At 43.4% G+C, this 14,331-nt stretch overlaps 1 protein-coding gene across 3 annotated transcripts in view; it reads right to left on the bottom strand.

Moving 5' to 3' along the window:
- Window positions 1–398: 398 nt before the first annotated feature.
- Window positions 399–14,331, bottom strand: part of SLC30A10 (solute carrier family 30 member 10) — a 41,207-nt gene continuing 27,274 nt past the window's right edge. For all 3 annotated transcript variants that reach the window (XM_059146295.1, XM_059146294.1, XM_059146296.1), the window contains exons 3-4: window positions 8,363–8,602; window positions 399–5,391 (exon numbers count right to left, since the gene is read on the bottom strand). In XM_059146295.1, coding sequence (XP_059002278.1) covers window positions 4,892–5,391; window positions 8,363–8,602 — 740 coding nt within the window. In that variant the 3' untranslated portion in view covers window positions 399–4,891. The remainder of the gene's footprint in view (window positions 5,392–8,362; window positions 8,603–14,331) is intronic.

Consider the following 14,331-nt stretch of genomic DNA (forward strand, 5'->3'; position numbering starts at 1 on the left):
CTTAAAGTCTATAGGACTTCTCCAAAATAAGCCTCGCCTCTCCACCATTCCCTCCATCCCAGGAGCTCCCCTCCTGCCCAAACCCCACTGGGCAGCCCTGCATCGCACGAGGCCCCCTAGGAAACCAGGTAAGTCCAGGCTATGGTAAGTAGTCCGGTGCGTCAATCTGGGACATTTTTGCTAAAACGGGCCCTGTGACATTGCAGGTGGTGGAGAGTGGCAGAGGGATACGGAGAAGACAGCAGCAAAACACAGATGGAGACTTAGTCCCACATTAGCATAAAACTGATCTGAAGGGTTCCTGAGCGATAACCGGACTAGAGTAAGCAGCAATGACAAAGTGAGTTCAACTACTTCGAGTTGTCGTCTGACTTCCAGAAACATCTCAGTCAGGCGTGGTGTGTGTGGTTCTTTTTTAATTTCTCTTACAGCACCATTGAACATCTTTCACTGTTACAGGTGGGCATGTTCATACATTACTGGGGGATTTCACATGAATGCGCAATGAGTTATTTAAACCTTGTATCTTCAAGTTTGAATAGTTCCCACAAAGGCGACAATGACACTTCGGCAAAATCGCCTGTGAGGACAACAGGAAGACTTGAAGCAACAAAACTCCATAATACTGTAACATTAACTTCGGACCTGCTGGAAGGGGTCACCCTTCTCCAAATATCATCGTCCTTCCTGGAAGATTCCCACTAGAATTCACAGCGGGTTCGTTGTCTCTGGCCAGGCTTTGTACCAAGAACAGACAGGTGATCCATGCAGCAATATTCAAGAAAGTTCCATGTAAACGAAAAGGTCCAGAATAAAACACTTGAAAAGAGAAGCTCCAAACATGACAATACACATTTGCTTATCTCCAAGGTCATGAGGGCATTTAGATCACGGTGAGGATTAGGGTCTGATGCAATTTCCACTGGAGCAGCCACTTTCCTGATTCAACACTTTCATTCCTACTTGTGGCGGCGACTCATGTGCAAATACACTCAGAAGTACAAATGGGTAAAAACTTAGCAGGTGAAGGGCAAAGCTAGGCAATAGGCATGGAGCCATCATTCAGTCTAAATTCAAAACCCAAATCAGGACGCGTTTTCCCCTAACACAGTCCTTTTTTGCAGTCTTTAATTGCAAGAGTGTAAAGATATATTTAAAAGCAGGAAATGTATCTGTCCCTCCAGGGGAAAATGTGCTATGTGTTGGCAAAGGATTAAGCAAACCACAGACAATACAGAATTTTTTTTAGGATCTAAACTTGTCCTTGGCATGAAGATGAGCTGCTTGTCTGGAACCAATAGAAGAAACCTCATCAAGCTTAAAACCAGTGATGAATTAAACAACTTAGACACCCACAAGCAATCGTACTGGTATTTTCTGGTCTCATTTTATAAGGAGTTCATCAAACTGAGGACATTCATGAGTTGAAGGGGTCATGACAGAACAGTGAGAACAAATGCTTTTTTCTTCATTTCATTCACTGTTACATCAACTGATCTGCCTAATTGGATTTGTAAGGCCTCCCCCCCCCCAATTATATCTTCCCTTTAAATGTCCAAAGTTCCTAGGTACAGATGACTGTCATTTCAGTGAACTGTTTGATCTCTCCTGGAAAAATATTTCTTAAAGAGTGAATTCTGCAGAACTGATCCCATTAAAATGATTACAGGGCTCTGGAGGGACTTTTATCAACAATAATTCTCAACTATCGTTAGGTTAACTCGGTGGGCTCAGGACTAGAGACCAATTTGCCCAGAGAGTGGTGATGTCCTGAGACATTTTTTATTGTCACTATTCGTGGGTGTGTATCTGAGAGGGCAGGAGCCCGACATGCTGCGCGACATCGTACAATGCAGAGGACTGCCCCACACAGCAAGGAATTATCCAGTTGAAAATGTCCCTAATGCTAAGACAGCATAGCAGAAGTTCTTACTTACAGGGCAGCTGCCTTTATTATAATCCCAAATCTACTCCCGTGATTTCTTTCATCTTGAAAGCACGCTTTCCTACAGAACTTGGCATTCCTGATTTATCCCCAACTAGAGTTTGACCAGCTAGTGGCAAAAAGAGAAAAAAAAATAACCAATATAAAGAATATTTTTAATTCTTCCTCAAACAATGTCTCCCTATTTTATTGATGCTTTATCAGTCATTAGAGGGATCATACTTTTTTTTTTTTTTTTTTTTTGGCTGTCCACAGTGGAGCCTGAGAGCTCTCGTGGATATTCATAATGGCCAGGGGTCATGAAGACAATTCACCTCTCTCTTCCAAGCCAAAGTTGAAATTGGGACGATAAAAGCAAACACAGGACCTCCCACAGCCAATGCTGCAATAGAGAGGAATGGACTCTTTCTATGGAGACAGAAGGACAGACGGCAGAAGAAGCAAGCACCATCCCTTGAGTCATCTAGGTTAGTGTGCAGGATGGCTGTCCCTGACCAGGCACACAGAGGATGCCCTAGACTTTTCAAAAATTATTTTCATCTCCTTAAAAAAAGAGAAAGATCTCTGGAACTGCCCTACGCACACAGGGATGCTAACATAAACGATCGCGTTTTTCTAATCTCAGAAAAAAACTGTGTTGGTAACGCCACTGTTCATCAGACCTACTGCCACCAGGCAAGGCTGCCTCAAAGAGGAACAGAAAAATCCCACCTTTCCCTGAGAGAGCAAAACCCAAGTAAAGAGACCAGACAGACTGCAGGCATCACAGTGCTGGAGAAGACGAAGGAAAGCACCGAGCCTCACACAAAAATATTGCACTGAATTAGCTTGCTCAAACACTTTAAATGTACTCGAACTGTCTTAAAAGGGATTATTTCACATTAACCCTTTGTAAGTGTCCATAAAGCTACTTTTCTGAGGTAAATTTAGTTCTATTCGAATTAAGTGACTTTACCTTAAAGAACATTATCTGGGTATAAACCAGTAGGCATTTCTTTAGCCAGCTGCAAAGAAACTGTAAAATTATAATCTTTTGATAAAAGCAGAACGAGGTAAAATCAAATTAGATCTTCAAATTTGGAAATGAGGGACACAGTTCTTCTTTGGTTCTAGTCAAGACATCTCAACCAACACTCGTCTAGAATTTCATCCACTCATCACCGTGGTGAGCGTCAAAGAGAATCCCCTGGTTTTTGTTTCTGTTTTTGTTTTTGTTTGTGAGTACGTGCTGAACCTTTAGTATCAAAAATAAAAACACTGTCCTTTTTTTTTTTTTTAACCCTTCTTTTGGCTATACAGACTAGTCCAATAAACAGCTAGGGATAAAAATGCATTTACTTAATTCATGGCCAATTTAAACTCAGATCATAAATTTTCAAGGGAAGAGAAAAGATTCCTATCCTCCTGATCACAGCTGCTTATTTATTTCAGCCTTAGAATGAACACGAAGGCCCTTTTTAAAGACGGTATTAGTGCTGAAAAATGCGGGCGCTTTTTCCGTGACCAAGCCAGCATTTCTGCTGACTACTGTGCAGATATGAAACAGGACTCAGTGCCTGGAGCCTAAGAGACAACCATTGCCAGTTAATTTTGCAACCCATCGGGTAAGACTCTAGTTCTCTACAAGGGTATCTTCCACCTTCTCAGACCTATCTTGAAACTCCTCTGATTAAAATACTGCTGCCTCAACAATGTGTTCAATACAGGACAGACGCTTCTCCAATGCTAATGTAAGTCGATTATAGATCCAAATTAGAGTCTAATAAATTTATTTGAAATTGGTAATATGGATCAGAGTCAGAAAAGGAAAGAAGGGAAACTCTAAGCTCCCCAAGACACATTTAAAGGCAGCAATGTTTCCCTACACATATGCTTTTCCATCAGGTCACTTGTTGGCAACTGTAATAAATACTTCAAAATATGCCTAGTGAAAGAAAAATCAATCTAGCTTGTTTTTTTTGTTTTTTTGTTTTTTTTTTTGGCAGGAATGAATACTCAGTGTCATATAGTCTTCTATCTCAGGAATACCCATGTTCTCCTGGTAAATGCTATACTTATAAGTGTGATCCTATTAAAAAAAAAAAAAAAAGACCCAAAGGAAAAGTGAGCCATTATGCAATAAATGAGAACAGTCCCAGGGGACTGATTCTGCAAGACAAGATACATGTATTGTGTTGTACCTTAGAAAGTAGAAATATTCCCACACTTCCAAGTAGAAAAAAAAGGTATTTTATGCATTAAACATCTCAAGCACCCTGCAGCTATAATTCATTTCACAGCGGAAAGTAAACATTAGTTCTCCCTCCATCTCACAAAATGAAGAGGTAGTCAATGGATTTTCTTTCTGTCTTCCCCTAATAAACTCCACTTCCTCTAATATTCTGAGAATATTTTTTACTCTAATAGACATTCACTTTTCATTTATTCAAAAATGAGTCAAAGAAAAAAATTTCCGCAGTGATAGGACTATCCAACTTTCCTCTTTTTGTGATCTTCTAGTGGAATGAAAAAAAAAAAATAGCTATCACGATTCTTAAGCTTTTTCAGTGTACTTGGCTATGAGCTCACCTGAGAGTCAGCTACAAGTTACATGTATTGTGTTGTACCTTAGAAAGTGGAAATAAACCAGGAACTGCTTTGAATCCCGCGTCCACAGCCATAGAGTCCAGCCTTCAACGTCCCTGACACAGATACGAGCATAGCTTGCTTCTTAAAATAAATGTTCAAACTAAAACAGGGAGTTTGTTGAAGAGCAGCCTGAGACACCGGGGACAACGTAAAGTTCTCAGTCATATAGAAATTAACAGATACATGCAATTAACATCCCAAACAACCAGCCCCTCGTTGAACACAGAGCGAGCACACCGCAGATTTGATACAGCCCACACAGGTCTTTCCACCAGCCAGAATACCTCGTTTGTACAGTCTGTTTATGTGGGGACCAGATTAAAAATGTGTGCTGTTGACATAATGTTGGTCCTCCTGAGTTTTGCTAAGAGCTTGTCCATGGTCACTCAGACAGTTGTCCGAAGATACTTCGATAACCACTTCTGTTGTTTCTTGCCTAGCAAAGCTATCACTCAGAGTTGTGTCAAGAGGGGGACAGCCATTGTGTTCTGCGCAGCCGTTGACGTGGGCCAGGGGTAGAGCCCCTGGAGGGCAGCACAGCTGCTTCTCACAGCCTTTAGAGATGCAGGGGGAGCTGCAGAGCAACAGCAGGTCCTTCTGTTCCACGGGGTCCTTCAAGTCCACCTGCTCAAACTGGATGGTCACATTGTGGATTCCCGCACTGTGAAAGATCTCTCGAATTTTCCTACTGGCATCCTGATAGCCCCTGTCCTTCTGATACTTGATGTGCAGTGTGGCAATGATCTTTCCACTTATAAGTTCCCAGATGTGCACTTCATGTATGCTGCTAATCCCCGGCACAGCTGAGAGCTGGCTCACTACAAGAAGGAAGAGCAGACAGTTAGCGGGGGCTACTGGAAACAAGATACCTCTACGGAAGGGACACGGTCCCTGAAGGCATTCTCACCAAAATGATGTATTTATATCAATGGGAAGAAAAAGAGCTGTATCTATATGGGTACTTTTTTTAAAAAAGATTTTATTTATTTATTTGAGATAGAGAGATCACAAGTAGGCAGAGGCAGGCAGAGAGAGAGGGGGAAGCAGGCTCCCTGCCGAGCAGAGAGCATGATGTGGGGCTCGATCCCAGGACCCTGAGATCATGACCTGAGCCAAAGGCAGAGGCTTTAACCCACTGAGCCACCCAGGCGCCCCAATATATGGGTACATTTTCCCATAATCTTCTCCATCCTCTCTGAGTCCCTATACATCTATCATGAACCCATAAAAGGCAATTCAAGAAAGGAAATTTAACAACATACCAAAAAATTCCCAGGGTTGGTGAGTTTACAAGGGAATGGACACCCTGACGGGCTGTACCTGGAGTATGAAATAGGGTGTCTTTTTGAAAGAGGAGAACTTTTTGAATGGAAAACTTTTACCAGCATATCTAGTACTCAGAATTTAACCTATAGGGAAACACCCAAACATTCATTTATAAAAATGGTTTGAGCAGTGTTTTTTGTTTTAATGAAAAAACAGAAATAAGGAAATAGTTAAATCAATTATATATAAAAGAATATGATTACAGCCATTAATAAGTAAGTTGCATATTTAAGGATATGAGAAGTATATAAGATATTTATAAGTGAAAAAATCAAGTAGTTTTACTATATATACAGCACAATCTTTTTTTTTTTAAGCGAACATCAGTGTATATACACACACAAAAATTTTGTGCAGCTAAAAGCTTGTTTCATTGAATGATTCAAAAATATTAAAAGAGGGGGTGCCTGGGTGGCTCAGTGGGTTAAGGCCTCTGCCTTCAGCTCAGGTCATGATCTCAGGGTCCTGGGATGGAGCCCCGAGTCGGGCTCTCTGCTCAGCAGGGGGCCTGCTTCCCCCTCTCTCTCTGCCTGCGTCTCTGCCTACTTGTGATCTATGTCTGTCAAAATGAATAAATAAAATCTTTTAAAAAAATATTAAAAGAGGTAATTTCTGGGTGGCAAGATTACAAGACTTCTGTTTTTTTATTTAAGTCTTCTATATTTTCCATACTTTCCCGAACAAGCATGTCTTTAGAGAGATGATGTGGAATAGTGATTAGGAGCAAAGACCCTGTAAGATAGCCAGAGTCTGAATCCCAGTTTAGACACGGCCTTGGGTAATTTAGCTAGCCCCCAGGGCCTCAGTCTCCGTATCTGTAAGTCGGGAATAATAATGATAGTACCCCACAGGTTTACTTGCAGAATTAAAACGAGTGAATATAAGTAAAGCACTTAGAACATTGCCAGCATATAGTATAATAGTCCCATAGAAGGGTTGCTCCTGTTCTTACCATCTATTTTTTAAACGTTTTTAAATATAGATAACTTGGTTAAAAGGCAATATAAGCCATTATCTATCACAAATTGCTTTGATATGCTTATCTTGTTTCTTCAACTGGAAAACAAGTTCCTGGAAGGGAGAGACAATGCTGCGTGTCTGCTCCTAGGTCTCTCCTTCCCCACCTGCTCCTAGGTCTCTCCTTCCCCACCTGCTCCTAGGTCTCTCCTTCCCCACCTGCTCCTAGGTCTCTCCTTCCCCACCTGCTCCTAGGTCTCTCCTTCCCCACCTGCTCCTAGGTATCTCCTTCCCCACCTGCTCCTAGGTCTCTCCTTCCCCACCTGCTCCTAGGTCTCTCCTTCCCCACCTGCTCCTAGGTCTCTCCTTCCCCACCTGCTCCTAGGTCTCTCCTTCCCCACCTGCTCCTAGGTCTCTCCTTCCCCACCTGCTCCTCTGCCTGCCGGACTGGGTGGATAGCAGGTTGCAGGAAATGAAGGCTGGTTGTTGGGACTCGGCGCGGTAAAGCAGCTGGAGAGCTGACCGCCTCAGTGGCCCTGAGACTATAAAGCAGTGCTGCCCAAGAGGAGGCTCCAAAAGGCAAAAAGAACATCCAGGGGGAAAGACGAGGAGAAGCACGGGCTGTTGGCAGTGGCCCGAGAAGGGTCCCAATGCATGCCCCTAAACAGGGGGCTGGCGGGGCTCAAACCAACAGTGACCATCATAAATCACGCCCTCCCAGGGGAAGGCCTAGCCATGGCCATACAATGGATTAAGACCCATTCAAACCTCCTGTCAGGGATCTGTCATGAAGTTAAGGTCTTCCAACTTTGAGCCCCACAGTGGGCCAGGCTCTACCTCATGGTAGAAACACTAGAAATAAAGAAGCACATTCAGCTTCTCACCAGCATTGGGATCGTCCCCAGTTAGCAGCTCAGCCAAGTCTCTACCCTACGTATGCTCAGAGGCACATAACTAAGGTGGGAGATTGACCTTCTCTTTGAGCCCAGCAAAGAGGTTTCATTACCGAAGGAGGCCATGAATGATCTGAATTTAAAACACGGTCCTGTTTTAATTTCATGTTTAAATTTAAACAGGGTGTCACAAGAGACACGGTGACTTACATGCCCATATAAAACCAGCTCACTAGAAAGCAGGATCCCAAATGCAAATGAATGATTCCTGTTTTCAGAATAAGGAAAATAAAAATCAAGTCCTTGGCAGGGAAACTTACCGGACTTAAAATCAATCTCTGAGGTGAAGGTAGGACCCAAGGAGCAGGTTCTGCCCAACACTCGAGTCTCAAAAATCTGTGGCCGAGTCAGAGAGACATGGGTTGCAAAGGACCTTTGGTTCTTGGAGCTGTGAGTCATCTTACTAGGCTACCAAACATATGATAGATGTCTCTGTGGCCAGGTGATTTACAGTATTTCAAGATACATAAACACTGCTGTGAAATAACACCAGCCCTTTGAACCCGGGGAGCATTAGACATGCATGTTTCTAGATAAGGACCACGTGACTCACTCAGCTCTTCCATGTTCAGGCCTTTGGGGACCATCTGCAGCAGAATGGCAGCAGTCTCCTTGATGAGTGGGAAGGCAGATGACAAAATGATAATGACCATGAAGATAGTCAGGCTGGGGTCGATGTAGCACTGCCAGTTACACGGGTCCTCAGGGGGCAGGGGACGCACATAGAATATGATGGCCGCGACCACCACGACCACTGACCCCAGGGCATCGCCCATCACGTGCAAAAGCACACCTGTCGGGAAGGAAGAAAGACCTCTCAAGCACAGATCCACATTTGGGAGCCATGGGGCGCTCCATGACCTGGGTTGCCAAGTCTAAGAAGACCAGTTGCTATTTGTTTTCTTTTTGGTTAGAAGAACAGGATGGATTCAAATGAGGAAAAAAAAAAAAAAAAAAAAAGTCCGCTACTTTGCAGAAAACAAATCCCTAGGCCAGCGTCCCAGGACCCAGAGAATGCATAATAGCCTAGGAAGATTCGGAGCTGCGGACCCCCTTGGGGAAAGCCACTGTCTGTTCACGGTACCTCACCACGTCTGCCTGCCACTCGTCAGAAGGCACCGAACTGCTAAACAGAGGTTGTGCAAATGGCTTCTTATTCTTTCAGACACGTATCTGTGATTTAAATGGGTTTAAGCATTTTGAAGAGGAGAAGGAACTAAGACTTATCAAGAGAGAGGATCTTGGCGCATCCGGATGGCTCAGTCCATTAAGCGTTTGACTTTGGCTCAGGTCATGATCCCAGAGTCCTGGGATCAAGCCCCACATCGGGCTCCCTGCTCAGCGGAGAGTCTGCTTCTCCCTCTCCCTCTGCCTGTTGCTCTGCTTACTTGTGCTCTCTGTCAAATAAATAAATAAATAAAAGTCTTAAAAAAAAAAAAAAGAAGAAGGGTCTCCAGCAACACTGCCGCTGAATTAAGAGCCATTTGTCAAAATAAAATTAAATTAAATTTAAGAGATAATAACGTCACGATTATTTAGCTGAGGGAACCAACCTTCAATGTTTTGATTATGATACAAAAAATATGCCATCTAACACAGAAGATCTGGGTGTCCAGTTGTATGCGACACACAGACTAAACTGGGATTTAGGTGAAAACTTTGTCAGAAGAATTCTTAAAAATATAAATACTAGGTTGTTTTTGTTTGGTTGGTTTGGTTTGTTTGTTTGTTTGTTTGTTTTTCTGCAGAAGACATCAGACCCCTGCTAGTCAGTCTGGTGCGTAGTCTGGCAGCATCAGCAACCCCAGAAGCTGGTGAGAGATGCAGAATCTCAGGCCCCATGTCTGAGGCTATGGAATCCGAGTCTACACTTTTAACAAGACCACAGGGGCCCGGAACTCACATGAAAGTTCCAGAACACTGCTCTAGAAAAAAACGTATAGATTAAGAAAGGCTCGTTTTGTCTCTCCAGGGATCCCACAGATCGACTGGGTTGAATCCTAAATCCTCATAACTCACTTGTGGCTACAACCAAACAGTCTCACTTGGAAGATGGTTTAATTGGACGAATGCTTCTTTTTGGCAATACTTTTAGGATTCTGCGTAGCTGAGTAGCATCAGAGGTGAAAAGGCATTCTGTAAACATACTAAATGCAATTTGTGGCAAACTTCCTCCCACCCCCAAATAATACAGAAATACAAAGTATCTTTCCTTTCCCTTCTGGCAGAGTGTTTAGTTGTTAGAACAGGATCCTGATTCAATAAATAGATTAAACAATTCCATTTTCTAATTCTGTGCCCCCTTTCCCACACACCACCTCTGGAAAAGCTTTTTACTCCCCAGTCCTTGTTCTGAGCCACAAAGAGAAATTCCCAAGAGCTGGTCTATATTCCTTGTTCCTCCAGGGAAACCTGAAGATCAAAGATTGGACCCTCTCCAGGGAAGTACCCGGTAGTACTATAAAAATACAAAAACCAAGTATTCCCTATTTGCACTTGACATCAGTTTTACCACCTGAGACCACTTTCATCCTCTGTTTCCTGCATGACAGCCTGGTTTCCTCCATTAGTCGCTAAGTGACGTGAAGACAAGGGCCATGTTCTGCATTTCTTGTGTTTATATTTTAGCACCAGAAGCACACAATGCAGGCACTCAACGAAACAGTATTTTCTGGTTGGTCGGTCATAACTCCCATGACATAGAGTGACTTCTGTCTTTTACTTAATAATAATAATTGTATTGCCAGTTAACAAACATGCATCAGATGTTGTTGTAAGTGTGTCCCATGTCCTTATATATTAAGACTCTCTGAAGTGGTTACCCTCTCCATTTTACAAATGAGGGAACCGAGGCATGGAGTAGCTGAGTAACTTATCCAAGATCACAGAACCAGAAAGGGTTCGAGTGGGGATACAAGTCTGCGTAGAAAACCACTGTGCACCCTGCCTCGTAGACACCCTAGATTCCCATTTCATGTTTTCCTCCTAAGAAAGCTCCCTGCTAGCCCCTCATAATTACATAAAATAGCTTTCAAACTATAAGAATCACAGTAAGAATCACATTTTGCCTGCTAGCACACCCAGAGACACGCCCTGAAACAAACGTGAAAAAACAAAGCCTATCCTAACACATGACTTATTACTATTTTCTATTCTTTTTCATTCAATTCTGGTTAATTTTCTAAATGCTCATCATATTCTACTAAATTGGTTTTATGAGTCAACCTATCATGGCCTTCAGTTTGAAAATCCTCTTAAAGCCTGATTCCTTCAAATTCCAGAGACTGGATATTATAGTGTGTTTTCTGGCCTCCCGTGCAAAGACGAAGAAGGCCTGGTCATCATCCTCCAGGGACCAGAGTCCACTGGCAGGATTCTCAGAAAAGGGCACCAGGAACCTCAGGCTGGGGGTGGGGGGGGCGGTGTGATTCCCTGTGACAGACAATCTCAGGGACAGCATCTCGAGAGATGAGGCAATTGGGCAGGACTCTGAAGCAGGGACGAACCTCAACAGGCAGCGGGGTTCCAAGCAGACAGAGCTCAGAAAGAAAGTATTCCAGGCAGGAAGCTCAAGGGAGGCCGCAGGTGAGGATGTGTGCATCAGGCAGCATGCAAGACAAGTACACTCAGTGTGACGTCATAGACCCTGAGAGTCTCTGTGCGCCATGGACCTTGAGGAAGTCAACCTCTCTGAACACCAGCACCGTCCTCTGTTCCATGGGGATGAGAATAGCGTCTGTCTCACCTCTCTCGGAGGCTAGTTCTGAAGAGGCTGTTGTAACAATGTCTGAAAGCCTACTGAGACGTAAGTGCATAGAAATGATTGCGCCGATGATAATTTGCACGATTTGTGGACTGTGTCCTCTGCGCTCTTCTAACCCCTCATGCAACGCTCGCAACCCCACAGTGATGTTGTGGTGATCTCCACTACGTCGGTAGGGAGATTGAAGCTCAAAAAGGTCAAGTTACTTGCCCAAGATCATGTAGCTGGTAAAAGGCATAGGCTGACCTTGAACCAGATCTGCCTGGCTGAGCTCTTCTCGCCTCACTGTGAGTGTGCATTAGATGGGGATGGGGACAGGAGAGATGGCTCGGGTCTAGGAGAGGAGGTGGGACAGCAAAGGGGTGAAGAACAGGGCAGAAACGTCTAGAAAGGAGTGCTGACATGGGAACAGCAAGCCCTTGACTGCCGGCAGTGTTAGGACCTTATTCCAGAAGTGGCAAAGATTTCTGAGCAGGTTCTGATGGGATCACATCTGTGATTCAGAAAGGTAAGTGAGGCAGCATTATCTGAGAGACGAAGATCAGCCCTTGGTAGACAGCTCAGTGATCTGATTAGTCATCATTCTCACAAGGTAGAATTGCAATGACAGGACACCTCAACAGTTGGACCTCACTTCCTGTCTTGAGATGTTTTTCAAAAAACTCAGAAAAACTGGCAATTTGACATCAGCTGAAATTTGATGGGTCCCAGCCCTTGGAAAAGCCATCGGTGTTATTGAATTTGCTGATAACCAGGAATACAGTACACCAGCCCTGGGCATTAACAAGTGGTTAGGGAAGGATGAAAGAGCTTTCTTACTGGAAAAAAAAAAAAAAAAAAGATTAGAAAGAAACATCTCATCAAAGGAGACTTATTTTCAAATGATGTCCGGATTGTGGTTTATCTATTTCCATGTATCCTGAAATACAAAACGTTAATTATCTTTCTGACCCTCTGTCGCAACATTTTTTGATGTATCGCATTTGATCTTATTAAATAAAATCCATCACCACAACTGGCGAGAATTTTAAAGGATTGTGCTTTCACTGCGCTTTGCAGAAGATGGACTGTGTTTCTCAGAAGGCATTTATTTGTTTTATTCCACAGAAATGAGAAACACCAATGTATATCCAGAAATGATTTTTATTCACAAGAATCCCCACCAGTCATTTGCTCCCCTGCAGATCTGGGGGAATAGTCCTGAGTCCTGCTTCTCAAACAGTGACTTAAAGGTCAAAAGTGTAACCACTCAGTGGACTGTCTACACTGGAGAAGCAAGCCATTCTGCATGGGGTGTACAGGCAGTGTGCAAGACTGGAAAGAGGTGGAGGAGGAGCCCAGCTCTGCTTCTGCGGTTGCCTGGGTGACTTGGGAAGTCACCAGACTCTCAGGACCCTGCTTCCTTATCTGCAAAACAAGGGGACGTGGAGTTTATTCCCACTAAGTCCTTTTCTGCTGTAACATTCTGTGCACCTTCTCTGAATCATGGATCCAAGATGAGGACACAAGACCTAAGGGGAGGTCAGCCTCCCATTTGGCCTGAAAGATGGAGAGGCTCCTGGGAGCCACAGCAGGGCCCGGGAGCATTCAACTTCATTTACACAGTGGGGCTGAGCCCAGCAATTCTGCTCACTACCTGAGAGAAAACAGCTCCCACCTGGTGAGATTCTTACAAGTGCAAGTGACTTGTGCCCACAGGGTGCCTGGCACAAAAGCACATTTTCCCTCTGCATTGCCCAAGAACTTGACATGCTTTATCTAACAGCGACCCCCTCAAGGAGATACTATTTAAAAGATGGGGGAATTGGAGGCTTAGAGGAGTCCAAAAACTTGCCCAAAGTTAGAGTCTTAAATGGTAGAGCCAAAACCTCAAACCCAGGCATCTTGAGCACAAATCCCAAACTTTTAGCTGCTGCATTATTCACCTCTGTCGGAAGCTACAGAACACACTGGTCAGCGGAGCTCAGGGCTGAGCCAGGTACAGCAAGGCTTTACCCCGACATTGTTCCACCGAGGAGCTCCAACTTTAGACCAAAGATCGGCCAGATCGTACAAGTTTCATGATCATGCTGCAGGTTCATATCTCATGCTTCCCAAACAAGGTCACAATATCTACTGGTCCCACTATTCAGTCCTCTTAGCAAATTTTCGCTTACCTGTTCTCCTTCTGTGCAGCATGAGAATGAATAACAAAATGTGCCTTGAAAAATTAAAGTGCTGTGGAAAAGTCTGTGATATATATACTCTATAGTATGTATTTGATAACAAAATGTGTATAGTATATATTATATATACAGTTTTTTAACTGAACCCAAAGAAAAACAAAGGATAATGGTTTTTCAATACAGATTCTCTCTTTTCAAAAAAGATTCGCCAGCTAGCACTTTAGAAATTCTACTATTGCAGTTCAATATTTAAAAAGTGACTCACATAGAAATTTTTAGGAGCTCATGCATGATTGTTGTCATTATTGTTTTTTTCTTTCTGACTTTCCCTGTAGATGCATAGCAGGTCCCACTTTGTAAAACAGATGGGAGATTCTCAAAAATGAAAATGTCTCCCAGATGATTACTTCTTCTTTATATTATTTCCATTTAAGCCCTATCACAGGCTTCCTCCAAATCATCCGAAAGTAAAGGGTTAAATAATCTTTGTTGAAATCCTCCAAGTTGAGATGGGGGACTGACCCTTCTGGAATCACTCGGAAGCCAAGTCTCTGCCCAAGAAGTTGGAAGAGAAAAGTGCTGTATACAATGTTG

The sequence above is a fragment of the Mustela lutreola genome, chromosome 14, assembly GCF_030435805.1.
Source record: "Mustela lutreola isolate mMusLut2 chromosome 14, mMusLut2.pri, whole genome shotgun sequence".
In the NCBI taxonomy this organism is placed as follows: Eukaryota; Metazoa; Chordata; class Mammalia; order Carnivora; family Mustelidae; genus Mustela; species Mustela lutreola.